General features: G+C 44.6%; 1 protein-coding gene across 9 annotated transcripts in view; it reads left to right on the top strand.

The window, feature by feature from the left end:
- Positions 1-1,445: 1,445 nt before the first annotated feature.
- Ccdc125 (coiled-coil domain containing 125) overlaps positions 1,446-18,088 on the top strand; it is a 37,249-nt gene continuing 20,606 nt past the window's right edge. Inside the window, exons 1-5 of one of the 9 annotated variants that reach the window (XM_042261738.2) lie at positions 1,446-1,588; positions 9,839-9,959; positions 10,178-10,267; positions 11,501-11,586; positions 12,362-12,778. In XM_042261738.2, coding sequence (XP_042117672.1) covers positions 12,478-12,778 — 301 coding nt within the window. In that variant the 5' untranslated portion in view covers positions 1,446-1,588; positions 9,839-9,959; positions 10,178-10,267; positions 11,501-11,586; positions 12,362-12,477. Of the gene's footprint in view, positions 1,589-9,838; positions 9,960-10,177; positions 10,325-10,601; positions 10,722-11,456; positions 11,587-11,608; positions 11,626-12,361; positions 12,779-18,088 lie in introns of those variants that run through there. The other 8 variants (XM_042261737.2, XM_042261735.2, XM_042261736.2 and 5 more) reach the window with 8 other exon arrangements.

The raw sequence follows: 18,088 nt of genomic DNA, 5'->3' as shown, positions 1-18,088 counted from the left end.
ACAGATAGGGCCCTGATCTTTGCCTTGTCCCTAATTCAAAAAAATAAGTTCTCATGCACCACAAGCTTTTCTCTTTCCAGTTCCCTGTTCTAACTCACTGTTCAGTTAATGGTACAGGACCACCACAAACTGGGAGTCCAGAGATCATCAAGTAAGAAACTGTAACAGCTAAAAGGTATTTACACCCCCAGACCCAAAAGTGTCTGGGCACTACAAAAAGCCTTTAATGTAAACATCTATTACTGTGAGATGCTTTTAACAATTGATCACCCGTCTCGTGGATGCCAAACTAGTAAAGGAAACAGATGCCTTAAAATAATCTGTCTCGGATAAGGCTTAACATGTTTCAAAATCCATCTGGACTGGCCGGATCTACCTCAGATAAATGTCAACATAAAATAATAATGATTCTTTTCTCTCTAAGCTTTTTTCTGTCACCAGCATCTTGTCAGACAGAAGGTTCCCAGCCACAGCCAAGAGGGATACGTGTCTCCAGAACAAACGGATGGCAGACAGCATCCCACAACGCCTGTCTACCTGGGAAGGCTCCCCTTCCCCATTCTCCCAAGAGCCAACCTATGTCCAACAGTCAGCTGGAAGCAGTTTTTGAGAGAAACGCTGACGCCCCTATTCCCATCTACCTGCTTTTTTTTTTTTTTTTTATAATAAGCGAAAGTCTGGGATGTAAGGTTTCTGTCCTTATCATGTCATCAGCCTGCGACGGCGTCCCAGCCTAAAAAGCAGGCGTGCCCCCTCTTTCTGTAACCCCCCCCCCATTCCCTCTGTCCTCTGCGGGGTCTCTCCCTTTCTCCTCTCTCTTTCTCTGTCTCTGTCTCTCTGTCTCTCAATAAAGCTCTACAAAGGTAACCATGCCTCGTGACAGCAGCGTCCAGCGCTCTTTCCCGGCGGCATAGTTAACCAACAATCTTTAAGCTTAGGAAAGTGTTTGGCCACCGCAAAGCCTTCAGTAATTAGGAGGTGTAGGCGCTGAGAATTAGTACGCGATCATTTTAACACGGTACTGAAGTTGGTCCGGTGTAGGCGCTGAGAATTAGTACCCGATCATTTTAACACGGTACTGAAGTTGGTCCGGCAGGTGGGATGGAAGCGCCTGTGACAGGAAACGAACGTGTCCTGCCACCAGCTCGGCGCTCTGCAGGCATTTCCCCCCTGCCGAGCCTTCACCCAGCACTCCCAGCCGCCCAAGCTGCCTTCTGGGTTTCTAACTGGGGCTCCCAACTACAGAAAAGCTGCGCTCCCAGGTCTGCCTCTCCCCGGGAACCTCACCTCGGGCCCGTTTGTTCTCTTAGGCGGTTCCTAAAGTCCCAAAGTTGGGACCATTTAAGTTTGCGTGTATTAAACGCTCCCCGTGTCCTAGTCCCGCTCTAAATCTCGGGCTTTTATTTGTCCATCCGGCTTTGGAGCCGAAGTCGGAGGAGGGCAGCTAACATCCGGTTGCACGGAGGCACGGCCACTGGGCTCGGGAGGAGGAGTGGCGCGCCGCTGGCCCACCTGGACCCGGGGACCCCTCCCGGTCCCTGGCGGTGGTCGCGCAGTCACGTGGCCTGAGGACGCGCGGCAGTGCGGGGTGAGCCATTGAAGGAAGGGGCTGAAGGTTCGGTCCTTGGGACGGATGCGCAGGGTGTCCTCTTCAGGCCAGGACCCTGGGCACCCGCGCTGGGGAGGGTCGGGAGCCCGGCCGCGCACTAGTGGAAACTGCAGGTGGTGTTCAGAGTAGCAAACTGGCTCCTTTTTCCATACAGCCAGCAAACCGAGTGCTATGCAATATCCTGTTTTCGATCCTGAAACAAAAAAAAAAAAAAAAAAAAGGAACCGAGAAAAACAGGAAATCACGGAAGTCTGTGGTGTAGTTAGTAACCTGCACCAGTGTTTTGGTCTCAATTTTTGATAAATGTACCCGAGTGCTAACTTGAGAGGAATTTGAGTGGAGGGTGTATAGGTTTAAGTCTTTGCAACTTATTATAAATCTAAAATTATTCTAAAGTTAAAGGTTAGCATAAAAAGCCCACAGCAAAGTGAAGCGGGCCGTGTCTCGCTAAGGAGGGCTTGCGTTAGCTTTTTCCCCCAAGCAGAACAGGAAGTAGGTAGCTGTTTGATCAACTTGTTTGCTAAAGCAGTTGTCAGGCTTGTAGGGGCAGATCCTGCTGGCCTACGTTTCCCCCGTTGGAACCTGTCCTCTCTCAGTTCCCTTCAACAAATGTTTTGGAGCATCTATTAGGGTGTGAGCAAATGAGACACTTTTTAAACTAGTGGATACCACAGAATGTCTTAGGGCCAGAAAGGGACATGGTTGGATCGGTTTCGAAAGTATTGACTCAGCAGCGATGTGTAGGATGGCTTTGTCAGTTTAGCCCAGAAGTAATCAGAAATTTAACCAGGAAATTAAAGTGCAAAAGGTAGGATTTGTGTAGATTTCGTTGCGTCTTGAAGACTTAACAATTGAAGGCATTTGAGAATCAGAGAGAAAAAGAGGGGACAACATATTCCAAAGTTTTTACCTGAGGGTTTTGGAACATGGTCGACACATTTGAGAAAGTAGAGGACTCCAGGAGAGACCTGGATTGGGGGTAGGGACGATAATAAACTTGCTTTGAGCTGTATTTGAGTCACAGGCCGAGTATTGAGCTGGAAATGTGTGTTTAAGGGGGGAAAAGTAGAAGGTAAGCTATACAGAAGGAACCGGAGGAAGGAAAAAGAGCCTTCAACGGCAGAAGGTGGCCCTCATGGCAAAAGAGGAGCTGCTTTCTGGCTGGGTTGAGATGCCCTGGTGGCCTTCCTGCAGACATGGAGAGGCGCGGGGTGAGGCCGATTATTGGAGTTAGTAATTAGCAGGTCACTATTTTTCAGAGTTATTTTAGTGAAAAACAAAAAGATGGCTGGCAGTTGATCCATGCTGTGTCCTTTCCCAAGTGTCCAGAGGACTGGACAGGGAGCCAGATGTTTTCTAGCTCTGGCTAAACCCACGGCCCCCTGTGTTCTTTGGGCAAGTCATGTGTGTTTAGAATAGGAAAACATTTCTCAGTGAAATCCCAAGAACCCTTTTATTTCTAGAAATACCAATAGTATGGAGAAGTGTTCCATGGAACACACTTTGCAGAACACTGATACAGAAATAGAAGTTTCATATTCTGAAAGAAAAAAAAAATCGCCGGGCGGTGGTGGCACACACCTTTAATCCCAGCACTCGTGAGGCAGAGGCAGGCAGATCTCTGTGAGTTCGAGGCCAACCTGATCTACAGAGTGAGATCCAGGACAGGCACCAAAGCTACACAGAGAAACCCTGTCTCAAAAAACAAAAAGAAAAAAAAAATCAAAGCCAGTACTTGGAAGGCAGAGGCAGGTGGATCTCTATGAATTCAAGGCTAGCCTGTTCTACAGAGTGAGTTCCAGGACAGCCAAAGCTACACAGAGAGACCCTGTCTCAGAAAAAAAAAAAATTACATGTAACCTCCTTACTCAGTAAGGAGGTAAACTGGTGTACAGATCCTTCCTTTGTGCTTGGGGGTGGGAGAGTGAGGTGGGAGGGTGGGATGCAATCTCACTATATTGCTCATTTTGGTCTCAAATGCATGCATTTAAGCAAGCCCTCTTCCTCAGGTTATTGAATACTGGCAGGTCATATACCACCAAGTTCACTTAATACTCACATTCAAATTATGTACTTGACTACTGTAGTTGATCTCACATATATCCATGGTGCTCCAAATGACCCTGACCAATCATTATACCTAAACTCATTTTGGAGGCAATGACTCGATCAGGATCAGAGATCGGCAGTTACGAATTTGGGCTCAGACTCCCGAGGCGGCACTTTCTTACTCCACTTCCTGCTGGTTCCCCAATTAGTATCAAACATACTAAATTCACTAGAACACCGGGGCGGTGTTGGCGCACGCTTTTAATCCCAGCCCTCGGGAGGCAGAGCCAGGCAGATCTCTGTGAGTTCAAGGCCAGCCTGGTCTCCAAAGGGAGTTCCAGGAAAGATGCAAAGCTACATATAAAAAAAAAAAAAACAAAAACCCGACACAGACTTATTAATTATGTATATAGTATGTATGACTGCAGGCCAGAAGAGGGCACCAGATCTCATTACAGATGGTTGTGAGCCATCATGTGGTTGCTGGGAATTGAACTCAGGACCTCTGGAAGAACAGTCAGTGCTCTTAACCTCTGAGCCATCTCTCCAGCCCCCCCCCCCACTAGCTCTTATAACCCATTTATATTAATCTACAATTTGCCTCGTGGCTTTTTACCTCTCTTCCATCTTGCACCTTCTGTTTCTGCTCTAGCGTCTCTCCCACACCTAGATTCATCTCCCTTTCTCTCTCCACCCAAAAGTTCTGCCTAACCTCTTCCTGCCTTACTATTGGCCATTCATATCTTTATTAAACCAATCAGAAGGCGCCTTGGCAAAGATGCATCTTTGCAGCATACAAAGAGATTATTCCACCACATAATTCTAAGAAGTAAAGTGTCCCCAGAGTAAAGTTTGATTTTTTTCCTATCACATTTGAATACTACACAGCCAATACCTATCAAAGTTACATTTAGAAAAAAAAAAAAAACATTAGAGCCAGGAGGTGGTGGCGCACACCTTTAGTCCCAGCACTCAGGAGGCAGAGGCAGACACATCTCTGAGTTCAAGGCAGCCTGGTCTACAGAGCGAGTTCCAGGATGACCAGAGTAAACAAAGAAACCCTGTCTGGGGAGGCAGGGGCACTGGAGAGGGATGTAGCTTAGTGGCAAAGGCTTTGCCCTTCATGTACAACACTTTGGGTTCAATTCCCCTCATCACAACAAAACAAAACCCCCACCAAAACAATAACATACCGGAGGATAGGAAAACTCATTATAGTCAGCCTTGAATGGCAAGACAACTCATGAATGTATGTGGTACATTAACCGATGTTCTTGGGCTGGGCATGGTGGTACTGACCTATAACCCCAAACTCAGAAGGCAGAGCGAGGAGTTTTGCCAAAAGTTTAAGGCCACCTGAGCTACATAATGAGTACCCAGGCCAGCCAGATCTGCATAGGAAGACCCTATCTTAAAAAGAAAAGAATCGCCGGGCGGTGGTGGCGCATGCCTTTAATCCCAGCGCTTGGGAGGCAGAGGCAGGCGGATCTCTGTGAGTTCGAGGCCAGCCTGGGCTACCAAGTGAGTTCCAGGAAAGGCGCAAAGCTACACAGAGAAACCCTGTTTCGAAAAACCAAAAAAAAAAAAAAAAAAAGAAAGAAAGAAAAGAAAAGAATCTTGCCTGATATAGCAATGAATGATTTCAATTCCAGCACTCCAGAGAAGAGGCAAGAAGACCACAAGTTCAAGGTCAGGCTGGGGTACATAGAAATCTAGAACACATCTCAGAAAACAGAAATCACAAAAAAAACCTTAAACTGGATGTGCTGATGCACACTGGATGTGTTGTGTTGATACACTGGATGTGCTGATGCACACTGATGTGCTGATGCACACTGGATGTGTTGTGTTGATGCACACTGGATGTGTTGTGTTGATACACTGGATGTGCTGATGCACAATGGATGTGTTGATGCACACTGGATATGTTGTGTTGATGTGCTGATGCACACTGGATGTGTTGTGTTGATGCACTGGATGTGCTGATGCATACTTGATGTACTGATGTAGCACTAAGAAGTAGAATCAGGAGGATTGCAAGTTTGAGGCCAGTGTGAAACACATGGTAAATTTGAAGTCAGCCTAGACTGTGTAACAGGATCCTGCCTCAGAAAACAAAAACAAAACAAAATAAAACCCTTGTCTAACTCTATGGTTATCTACAATTTACTCTCTCAGAGACTTCCTTTCCCTCTGTGTTGACCAATTCTGTCTTTGTTCTTTGTTGCTGTTCACCATGGCCCCTCCTTTTTTTCCCCCTCTCTGAGGATTGAACCTTCTAGGCAAATGTTCTACCAGTAACCGTCATTCTTAGTGAAGGCCCAAGATTGCATTTATCAAGCAGGATTCTACAGCAGGGGTAGATGTAGCCTCCCAAGACATTATTCTTCGGTTCAATAAATAATTCCCTATCTACCCTGACAAGAATGTTAAACTAGATTAAAAAACAAAACAAGCTGGGTGGTGGTAGTGCACGCCTTTAGTCCCAGCACTCAGAAGGCAGAGCCAGACAGATCTCTATGAGTTCGAGGCCAGCCTGGTCTACACAGCGAGATCCAGGACAGGCACCAAAACTACACAGAGAAACCCTGTCTCAAAGAAACCAAACAAAGAAACAAACAAAAATGCACAAGGTTTCATGTATCTCAAGCTGGCCTCCAACTTGTGTGTGTCAGAGGACGACCTTAAACCTTTTTTTTAGTAATTTATTTATTTATTTTTGTTTTACTTGCATGTAAGTCTGTGTGAGGGTGTCAGATCTTAGAGTTACAAACAGTTGTTATGTGGGCGCTGGGAACTGAACCCGGGTCCTCTGGAAGAACAGCCAGTGCTCTTAACCACTGAGTCACCTCTCCAGCCCAGACTTTAAACTTCTAATCCCCGTGCCTGTACCTCTTGGTGTGGTGGTGTCCTGTACCACCCCACCAGGTTCGTGGAAGGCTTGCTGGGAGTCCAACCCAGGGCCTTCTGCATGCTATGTAAGCAGTCTGCTGACGGAGCTGCAGATCCATCCCCCAGATGTCCTTTTAAAGGAAATAACCATGCCTTTTTTTATAAAGGGGTTGTGACTTCCAAAAAACTGAAAAAGCACAGGGCGGTGGTGGCGCACGCCTTTAATCCCAGCACTCAGGAGGCAGAGGCAGGCGGATCTCTGTGAGTTTGAGGCCAGCCTGGTCTATAGAGCGAGTTCCAGGACAGTCTTCAAAGCTACACAGAGAAACACTGTCTCAGAAAACAAACAAACAAGCAAACAAAAAAACACCCAAAAAGCCTAGAGAGAGGGCTCAGCAGTTAAGAGCACTGGCTGCTCTTCCAGAGGACCTGAGTTCAATTCCCAGCCACCACATGGTAGTTCACAGCCATCTGTAATGAGATCTGGTGCCCTCTTCTGGCAGGCAGGCATTCCTACATGCAGAACACTGCATATGTGATAAATCTTTAAAAACAATTTTTTTAATTTAAAAAAATTGAAAAGGAATGAAGCTAGCAATCTCCTTTCTGTGTTTCTCTACATAACTGCTTTAGATTTGTATTTTCGGTTCTACGAGTTGTGGAAGCTCTGTAAACTGCGGATTCCATGACACACAACAGTGGAAGACTTGTCACTAGGCAGGAGGCTCCAAAGACCCATCTCCAGCTCTTGTCCATTGCTAACCATAATAGCATTGTCTTGCTGCAGGGTGTTTGTGAGAACGACACAGTCTGAGGAGAGAGCACTTAGACCACAGAAAGCCAGCACGCCCTGCTGACTGTGATGACACTTGGGGTTTTCCTTTGTGGTTTTTTTTTCTTTTTTTTTTTGTGGGGGGGGGGTGTGGAGGATGGTTGGTTTTTCAAGACAGGGTTTCTCTATGTAGCAGCCCTGACCTCCTGGAACTCTCTTTGTAGACGATGCTGGCCTCGAACTCACAGAGATCTTCCTGCCTCTGCCTCCTGAGTGGTGGGATCAAAGGTATATGCCACCACTGATGCTGTTTAAAAACACATCCTATTTTTAAAAAACTGCTTTCAGCCAAAGCTACCCTGAGAAACCCTGTCTCAAAAAACCAAAAAACAAAAACTGCTTTCAGACCTAGTGACACACACTAGTAATCCCAGCATTTGGCAGGATGGGGCAGGAGGACCCGGAGGATGGGGCAGGAGGACCCAGAGTTTAAGACCAGTCTGGGCTATATAATGAGTCCAGGTTTTCTTTTCTTTTTTTTTTCTGGGAGAGCCCAACTAATTGACACATATCTCTTATATCTGAGTCCAATTTTTCTTGTATGTTTTATGTTTTAAAATGTTAGCATATTACTTAAATAAAATTGACATGTAATAAAGTGTGCCATCGTAAGTATAAAATTTGGAGGCTGGAGAGATGGCTCCGCTGTTAAGAGCGGCTGCTATGCGGAGGACCCAGGTTCAATTCCCAGCACCAACATGGCAGCTCACAACTGTCCAGTTCCAGGGGATCCAACACTCTCACATAGACATACAAGTAAGCAAAACACCACTGTATATAAAATTATTAAAAATGTTATATAAGTACAAAAGAAGTATATGATTTGTTGAGTTTTAACAAATTATCACTCTGGTTAAAATATAGGACTATTCAGGCTGGGCATAATAGTGCACGCCTTTAATCCCAGCACTTGGGAGGCAGAAGCATGTGGATCTCTGTGTGTTCAAGGCTAGCCTGGTCCACATAGTGAGGAGCTCCAGGACAGCCAGAGAGTTATGTAATAGAGAGATACTGTCTCATATATATATGAGTGTGTGTGTGTGTGTGTGTGTGTGTGTGTGTGTGTGTGTATGTGTATGTATGAACAAAGGAAGACTAGACCAGGACTATTCCATAACCACCCCCAAATCTCCTAGTGACCTTTGAGATCAACTTTCCCACTCCAGACAACTATTAACCTATCCACTGCCACTGATCTACTTAAATGGCTTATAACTTGAAAGATTCAGAGTAAACCAGTTACTTTGACCACCAATCAGGTCACCAATACACAATTTTTTTTCTCTTTTTTCTTTTTCCAAGACAGGGTTTCACTGTGTAGCTTTGGAGCCTGTCCTAGAACTCGCTCTGTGGAACAGGCTGGCCTCGAACTCACAGAGATCTGCCTGGCTCTACCTCCTGAGTGCTGAGATTAAAGGTGTGCGCCATCACTGCCCAGCCACCGATATATTTTTTGTTGGCACACTGAGTGTTGAACCCAGGGCCTTGTGCATTCAAGGCAAATGCTCTACCACTGAGCTGGATTCCCAGTCCAGCTAACTGTCACTGTACATGAGTTTTAACAAGATCTCATACAGTGCCTGTTTCTTAGTTAGTGTAAGGTTTTACATTCACCCCTGCTGTTACCTGTACAGCAGACACAATAAATACACTCTAGAGTTTTTGGTTGGTTGATTTTGGGAGACAGGATCTTGCCGTTTAGGCCAGACTGTGCTGGATCTCACTGTGTAGCCCAGGCTAGTCTCAAGTTTATGATCCCCCTGTTTAACGTCCCAGGCACTGGGATCCCAGGTGTGTACCCTATGTGCTGCACGTTACTGTTGTTATTGTTAGTCCTGTTTGCTTTTTAGAAAAAGGTTTTCAGTGTAGTCTAAACTGTCTTGAAATTTATGACTCCCCTGCTTCTACTCCTGAATGCTAGGAATACAAGTGAGTCCCACCATGCCTGGCTATTGGATTAACTTTATTGCTGAATATTCAATTGTGTGATCATTTCCGGAGATGGACACGGGTTATTTCTAGTTCATTTTTTTTCTCTTTTAGTTTTTCAAGACAGGATTTCTCTCTGGAGCCTTGGCTATCCTGGACCTCCTTCTGTAGACCAGGCTGGCCTCGAATTTACAGAGATAAACCTCTCTCTGTAAATGCTGGGATTAAAGGCATGCACCACCACTGCCCGGTTTAGCATATGGTTTTAATAGTGAAAAAATAAGAGAGCAATCTCAGCAAAAAGCCTAAGACTGGTTCAGTGTCTTTGAAGTCCTGGTAAGCATCTGCTTAAGCAGCAGGATATTTATATTCCCAGTCTCATCTGTCTGAGACTTGTTACTGTGATTGTTTTATTATTATTATTATTAATTAGTACTATTATTTTATTTTCTTCTCATTGAAGCTTGACATTAGATTTTTTTGAATTCATAGTTTAAAAAAAAAAAAGGTAAAACATTTCTACACAGTTGCAGCCAAACCACCGTTTTGAAATGCCCAGTGATGAAAGCCTGAGTTCGCCGCACGCCATCCTGAAGGGAGGGGGCTGAGTGTCCATCTGGGCAGCAATTGCTCCGTGCCTGTGACCAAGTAAGTGGCCCAGGGGCTGGGGGTGGAGGGGGCTCAGGAACGGTTCTTCCTCTAAGATGCTGTTTCTAGAAGACATTTTCTTCTGGAAAAGAGGGCAAGTCTTGTGGTGGTGCTCTTGCCGACATGACTGTTGTGAGCCCTTGTCTTAGAAGAGCCGACATTATATTTGTTCCTGCACCTCTTTTTGTTTGCTTAGTGAACAAGTCTTTATGTTTCAGAAACGGAATTAAGCTCTAGAGTACCAGGGTGAACCGGACAGGACCTGTGACCTGTGGGCGGGTCCGTTCTGCGTGAGGTGTTTGGAGCAGGTATGGGCTGTGGCCGAGGAGATGTGCAGGTGCCTGACCTAGCCTAACACAGACACAGTGAGTCACCTCCTATTCCGCTCAAGTCTCCCACCTTATCAGACAGATTGGTGGCATAATTTGAGAAGTAGGTAAAATGTGGAGGAGTATGTTACAAAGTTCTCAGTGTAAAGGAAAAGAAACAAGGCAGGAAATAGAAGCGGGAAGAGAAGCTGGGCGTGGTGGTGCATGCCTTTTATCCCAGAATTCAGGAGGCCAGGCAGCAAGATCTCTGTGGATTCCAGTCCATATCTGGCTGCTTAATGTTATTTTGTTTTTGTTTTTGCTTTGTTTTTAGGCTTTTCGAGACAGGGGTTCTCTGTGTAGTCCTGGCTGTCCCGGAACTCGCTCTGTAGACTTGGCTGACCTCAAACTCAGAGATCCACCTGCCTCTGCCTCCCGAGTGCTGGGATTAAAGGTGTGCGCCACCACCACCCGGCTCTTTTCTATTATTTTAAGGCTAACTCTTCTACACGGCCCAGGCTGATCATAAACGGGCTTCTTTCCGCTTCTACTCTCGAAGTGCTGAAGTTACAAGCCTGTGCGGCCACAGCACAGCTTCATGAACTTGCAGTTTTATTTATTTATTGTAGTTTGCCGTATGGAGGATGGAACCTAGGACCTTATGTGTGCTAGGCAAGCACGCTGCCAGTGAGCCGTACCCCCTGCCCCCACACTTGGGATTTAGATGTTATACTAAGAAAGGTCACTGAGAAGGTGACAGGCACTGAAGCTATGCCCCAAAGAGGCTGAGGAACCAGATGTGCAGACGTCTAGGGGAGGAACAGTCAGGTAGCACCGAGCTCTGCGGTGCAGAATGTCTGGTCCATCCTGGGCTGGCCAGCGTGGGGATGAGGAGAGATGGAGAGATTGCAGGACCTTTGGCCAGTGCACAGGCTTTGTTTTTTTTACTTGAGTTACACAATAGTGGGAGATTTTGAACACAAATGTGACAGTGTAATTTGAGGGGGAAAAGGGAGGAAACCGAGAGGAACACCCTCCTCTGCCTGTTTACTATCCCGGAGGCACACTGAGCCAAAGGTGCCCTCAGCCCTTGAGGTAAGGGGGGAGCAGGGGCAGATCAGGAGGCGGGGTCCTTCTGTGACAGTGTTTGTCACAGGAAGTCTCTTTCACACTTCTCTGCCACTCTCAGACCTGCACAAACGGAAACGCCTCCTTCATACGCTTGCATTTTAGAGTCTTCTGTCACCACAGTAACTGGTCTACTCTACCCTGATCAGCTGGGTACCGAATTCACGTGTCAAGCCTTCGCTGCCTTTGAAGTAAGACCTGGGACCCTTGCCTGTGGAAAAAGACCTGAGGTGTTAAATACTTTTTTTTTCCCCCCGAGACAGGGTTTCTCTGTGTAGCTTTGCGCCTTTCCTGGAACTCACTTGGTAGCCCAGGCTGGCCTCGAACTCACAGAGATCTGCCTGGCTCTGCCTCCTGAGTGCTGGGATTAAAGGTGTGCACCACCACCGCCCGGCGTTAAATACTTCTAATGAGGATTGCAAAGCGCATTTGTGTGTTAGGTTTTTGTTTTGTTTTAATTTTAAAATTTATTTATGTGTATGTGTGTGTGCCTGTTTGTCTGTATGTATAACACTTGTGTGCAGGTACCCCTGGAGGCCACAAGAGGGTAGAGGATCCCTGCAGCTGGAATTATAGGCAGTTGTGGGCCGCCTGATGTGGGTACTGGGAATTGAACTCTGGTCCTCTGTAAAAACCCTAAGTACTTCTAACTGCTCAGCCATCTTTTCAGTCTCTCTCTCTCAAGATTTATCATATATATATAGTATTCTATCTGCATGTATCCCTGCAGGCCAGAAGAGGGCACCAGATCTCATTATGGATGGTTGTGAGCCACCATGTGGTTGCTGGGAATTGAACTCAGGACCTCTGGAAGAGCAGTCAGTGCTCTTAACCTCTGAGCCATCTCTCCTCTCCTCTCCTCTCCCCTCCTCTCCCCTCCCTTCCCCTCCTCATCCCCATTCTTCCCCTCCCCCTCCCCCTTGTGAACACAGCATCTCTTTGACATAATGTTTTCATGTCTTTTAGGGGGAAAAAAAAAACCCGGAAGAGGGATTGCTGCATTTGCTGGCTGCTTCTAAATTACTGCTTCCCCTAACTACAGACAGCCTGTTTTCCCTCATGGTAAAAACAGCATTTGGCTAATGAGCGGAGTGACGAGGTCCTCGAGTGAGACCGAGGATATCTGGGGGGCAGAGGAGGATGATATGACAGAAGGTGACCTTGGGTATGGCCTCGGAAGAAGACCTGGCGGTCTTTATGAAGTTCCGTGTTCGACTGCATCTAAGAAAAGGTCAGAGGGGAAGAACTTGAGCCCTCCTCCGCTTCCAAAAAATGGGGAAGAAAGAGGCGAAACCGGGTTCCAGGACTCCAGGAATAAGGACTTGCGGGGTGCATGTGCTCATGGATGCCCAGCGTCCGGCTACAGACGGCAGAGCAGCTCTGGTGAGAACTCGGGGGGCTCTCTCTCCTTCCTACCCTTGGGGGTACTATCAGTGCTCTTACTCGGTGAAACTCGGCAGCTGCCGTAGATTTTCATCTTTATCTCTTTAAGATTATTTAGATTAAATGTATTTATTTATGGGGGTTGGTGCAAGGTATGCCACAGCGTGGAGCCAGTTCTTTCCTCCCACCAAGTGGGTCGCTGGGATGGAACTCATGTGATCAGGCCTGGTGGCAGGTGCTTTTACTCCGAGTCACCTGACTGGCCTGCACCCTACTGTCTTGAAGGAATTGGGGGAGTTCAGAAGTCGCTGATGGTTTATTTTGAGGACGGCAGCAATCATGAAGCTCAGTAGCTAGTCTGCTCTAACACCGTGTTTGTGATCCTGGTAGCTACCTACCTCCTTTCCCTTTTTTGTTATGTAGGTTTATACCCCACCCCATCCCCCCTTACCCCCCACCCCCACCCCTCACTACTCCCCCCCACCCCCCCTTACCCCCACCCCACCCCCACCCCTCACTACTCCCCCCCACCCCCCCTTACCCCCACCCCACCCCCACCCCTCACTACTCCCCCCCCACCCCCCACCCCATCAGTGGAAGAAAGAGAGACATTGCGGGTGTGAAAAGCAGCAGGGGAATCGGTCTCCGTGGGTTTTTTGTTTGTTTGTTTGTTTTGTTTTTAATTGATACACAGAAGGCCTTTTAGCAGGTCGATTCCCAAACACCAAAGTCTCTTATCTGAACTAGAAGTTGTCTTAAGGAACCATGACCTAAGCAAACACAATCATAAGAATTCCAGGTTTGCCAGAAATGTCTTACGACCGAGGCTATGCTAGGTTCTGACATTCCCAACAAAGAGCAACCCCATAAATCTCAGATAAACAATCACTGATTATTTACAAGAGATTCTTTCAAGGCCTAAGTGGCCATCACTACAGAGTAAATACCAGGTGCAATGACCCTTTTAATATTCCACCACAGGTAATAATGAACAAAATATGCAAGTAAAGTTACAGAAGACCTCCAGTTGGTCATTGTCCTTGGAAAGAAATTAAAGTTTAGTTCCTCGGTATTATTATTCTACACGTTTGTGTGGTAGCCAACTCATTAACATAAGCTTCATATCACAATCCTTTAGAAGCTATTTTTTTTTTCAAAACCACCTATCTTTTGATACTGGTTAAAATATTAAGACCACTCCACGTAGTTAAAAGGGAGGTTTATTTTGTGGGGTGACTCACAAGTGAAGGGATAGGTTACAGGGTCTGGGAAAGGTGTAGCGCAGTCCGGCGGTGTTCTCTGGAGAACTCTGCCTGGTCTACCTCCAGCGTCCAGGGTCCAGGAACCAAGAGAGCCAGCCCATCCAGATCTCAGGTCTTCAGGGGTCCTCTCTCGGCTCTGCCTTGTAGGCGTGACAGTTACTGAAGCCTCAGTGGGGGTGGTACTGCCAGGTCAAAGCTGGATTGGCTACCCACTACATCTCCCCCTGTTGTCTAAATAAGAAGGTTCTAACCTAATACAAAACTATATACAAAGGAATAGTTATCAAATATTGTCCAGGAGTAATTAATGAGGGATAATGACCTAGACAAGAAGGAACTACAACCAATGGGAACAATATCAAGCAAGAGACACGTACTAAAATCCAGAGAAGTCTAGAGCGTAGGTAAATGGCATGTTACAAAGATCATTCCAAAAGGTGTCCTATCCTAAAGAACCTAAATCTAATACTTAATATGTTCTATCTAAGATATTATATATATACTAAGTTGTAACTATAACTCCTAGTCTTCAATCCCATCAAAGACCTGAGAAGGAATATAATGGTACCTGAGAAATGGAAGATGGATGTAAGCAACTTTCGGGAGTCTTGCAAGAGTAGACCAAGACAGCTGGCAGCCTGGACAGTCACCTAATGTTTCTCAGCATTGTTGGTGCATTCAAATTGGCTACAGACCATTTTCAGAAGCAGGAATTCTGAAAGACCATCTTACCCTGTCTTGGCAGAGTTCAGAAGTCACTTTTCCTTGTGTCCTGCTTGTCCAGAAGGATAGCATTTGTATTGTCAGTAATTGAGGCAAGAGCAGTTCTTTGCCCAATAGGCCATTTTGTGCCAAGAAGACAAACTTCCAAATGGAAATGTCTTAGAAGCCCAACATTCTCTCAGGATCAAATTGGTGCTGCCAGGAGCAATTGTGTCTCATGTCAACAGAATTCTAAGTTATTTAAATGCCATATTCTCCAGGTCCATGAAGTGTTTGAAGATTACCTGTCTATCTGACCTATGTATCTGTAAATCTGGATAACCTAACTAACATAACTATAGAGATGACAAGCATAGGTGACTATAAATCTATAAGTCTTATCTACCTAAGTAACCTAAGGACTAAGGCTTCATGTAAACAAGGTAAACAGGCTATAAGTAAATGTACAGTAAAGGATGATGACTTCAAAATTGTGATAATACACAACATATTTATAACAGAGGTAGGAATGTATAGTGCAATATGACAATAATCTTAAATATATATCAATATACGGAATATCCTAAACAGAAGTAGAACATACATACAGTATGACAGATATAAATTTACATTTGTATCAATATACAATTGTTTCAAATAAGAGTAGAAATATATGTACATTATAACAAATATAGTTCTGTATTTGTATCAATATACAAATTATCTTAAACAGGAATATAAAAGTAGTTTACATTTGTATCAACATATAAGAATCCATAACAGTGCAAATTATCTAAGGAGGATATTTTACTAAATTTGTTTACTAGTATATACAATAATCTACCATAATATCTTATACCTATCCATTCCACTTCTTTCCCTTTTTTTTTTTTGTTTTTTGAGACACTTTTTCTTTTCTTAAGGAGAATACTGAGTCTAATATTTTCTTCTACCCCCCCCACCCTATAACTATCATCCATAACCCTGAGAAATATGAAACCTTAGGGAGAAAGGGCGTCATTTTCTTAGAATTGCTTCCTGCTGTTTAGGGGGTAATGGTATCTCTGTTGGGTACTGTAAGAAAGCTCAGATAGTTAAATCTCAGTTAGACTAACTGTTGATTCTGCAGCAAGTCTCAGAGTAATGGGTAAGAGTGTCTGAAATTCTGGCAAGAAGTGTAGTATGATGATGATTACCATGGCATCATTCTGGATTGGGTAGAGAGAGTTGTTGTTGGGGCCCCATCTTCCTTCTGGAGACTTCCGAGATTGTTATTGGAAAAACTTATTTTTTATCAAAATGGAAAGTTTGGATTTAAAGAGGACATGACAGAAAGGATTCCGAGAAATCAAGAGCAAGCATGGAGAGAATTAGAATCTTGAAGACAATGGTCCCTTTTATTGGTTTCCTTCTGTCCCACATCAGAGGGCTCTTCTGATACAGGACTGAAGAATCTCTCAACCTTTTCTTTTATTAATAAAAGAAGGAGTGAGCCAATTCCATCTCCAAAGCCAGCTTGGTTTATAATTGAATTGGAACCACAACTTTTCTAGATTGAAAGAGATATAGATGTTAGGCAGTGAGATTTTACCCTGTGTAGATTGGTACCAATAGATTCTTTCTGCTGTAGACATCTGGATATCCAAGGCCTTATGATTTCTGGAAGATGGGTATTTCCATTATCCTGGAAAGACAAAAACAAAACCCTACCCCAACCTTTGATTGTTAAAATTTCCTTACAACTTGTAGAGATGTCACATTGGTGGATGAGCTTCTTTTACCTCTGGGATTTGTCTCTCCTATCCAAGCCTCATTACTATAGTTAAGAGACTCAACACCATTAGTATACTGAATCTATTCTTCTAAAGGAGCTGATCTGATCTTTAATGGTGTAAGTATTCTTCTGCATTCTGCATTAGCATTGTCGAATGCCAAGGACTCAGTTAATACTTTTTTTAATTCTTTATCTGACACAGCTTTTGTTATAGCTGTGTTCAACCTTTGTGAAAAATCAGTGAAGGGTTCATGCGGTCCCTGAAATATCTTTGTGTACACCTCAGTTGGCTTTCCTGGTTCTGGAACTTTCCCCCAAGCATTTATAGCTGCTGTACAGCATAGGGATATTTTAGGCCCATCATAAGTGGCTTGTACATTCCTATCAGCGAAACATCCCTAACCAAGAATTTGATCTTGGGAAATCTCAAAACCTCTGAGTTTACCTTGTTGTTCTAAATTTCTTGCCTCTTATCTCAACCAGCTTTTCCACTGTGACTGCTGGCTATATTCTAGAACAGCTGAAATTAACTGATGCCAGTCATCTGGAATGATTCTATGTGAGGTAGACCACGAATTTAAGATCTGTCTTACGTATGTGGAGTGTATCCCATACGTAACTATCACTTCCTTTATATTTTTAAAGTCCCTTGTTGAAATTGGTTGTAATGTATATGTCATATATGGCTCAGGGTGTGTGTCATCTGCTGGCTTCTCATGGATGATGACAGGATAAGGCATTGTATGAGAGCCATTTGGAGATGTTACAACCTGTATGGTCTTGCCTTTCTGCTTATTAGATCCCTTGTCATGTTTACTGAGAGTTTCCTCCAGGGCTTGCAAACGAGCACCTAGGGTCTGTTCTAGGGAGTGAACCTCCTCTCTTGCAAGGGATTCCAGATTTCTCATGGAATCATGGAACTTTTTATGTTCTTTTGAAACATGATTCCATAGACCTTATCTTATCAATTAATGATAATCTTTCTTCCTTATATAGTGTCTGAGTAGTTACAACTTCACTCTGGAGAATTATTGTTCTATCCATTATATATTTATATTTATTATCAATAAGATCAATTTTGGGTACAAGCCTGTTTTGTAAATCCTGGTAAGCAGATTTCAGAGAGAGAATCTTTTTCTGTAAGCCTTCATTGCTATCTTTTAAAGCCTGTATCAGTCCCAGTAATGACTCATCCTTGCTATTATTATTAAACCAGTATTTGAACACTGTGTGAATTATTACGATGAATGCCAAAATGGTACAGGCCAGATACGCTTTAGGGAGGTCGTATAGTTCCAGGAAAATGTCATTAATCATACAGGCAAAAAGGTTTTTAAATTCTTGTGAGGTAATGTTGTCGGCCATATTACTAGAATTACTCAAAATTTGTTAGTCAGTTTTAAGGTGTAAAATTATCGGGGGCTGGAGAGATGGCTCAGAGGTTAAGAACACTGACTGCTCTTCCAGAGGTCCTGAGTTCAATTCCCAGCAACCACATGGTGGCTCACAACCATCTGTAATGAGATCTGGTGCCCTCTTCTGGCCTGCAGTCATACATGCTGTATACATAAT

Source organism: Peromyscus maniculatus, chromosome 15 (genome assembly GCF_049852395.1).
Source record: "Peromyscus maniculatus bairdii isolate BWxNUB_F1_BW_parent chromosome 15, HU_Pman_BW_mat_3.1, whole genome shotgun sequence".
Taxonomy (NCBI): Eukaryota; Metazoa; Chordata; class Mammalia; order Rodentia; family Cricetidae; genus Peromyscus; species Peromyscus maniculatus.
Note: the sequence above shows the minus strand (reverse complement) of the source record. Positions and strands in the feature narration are given on the sequence as shown.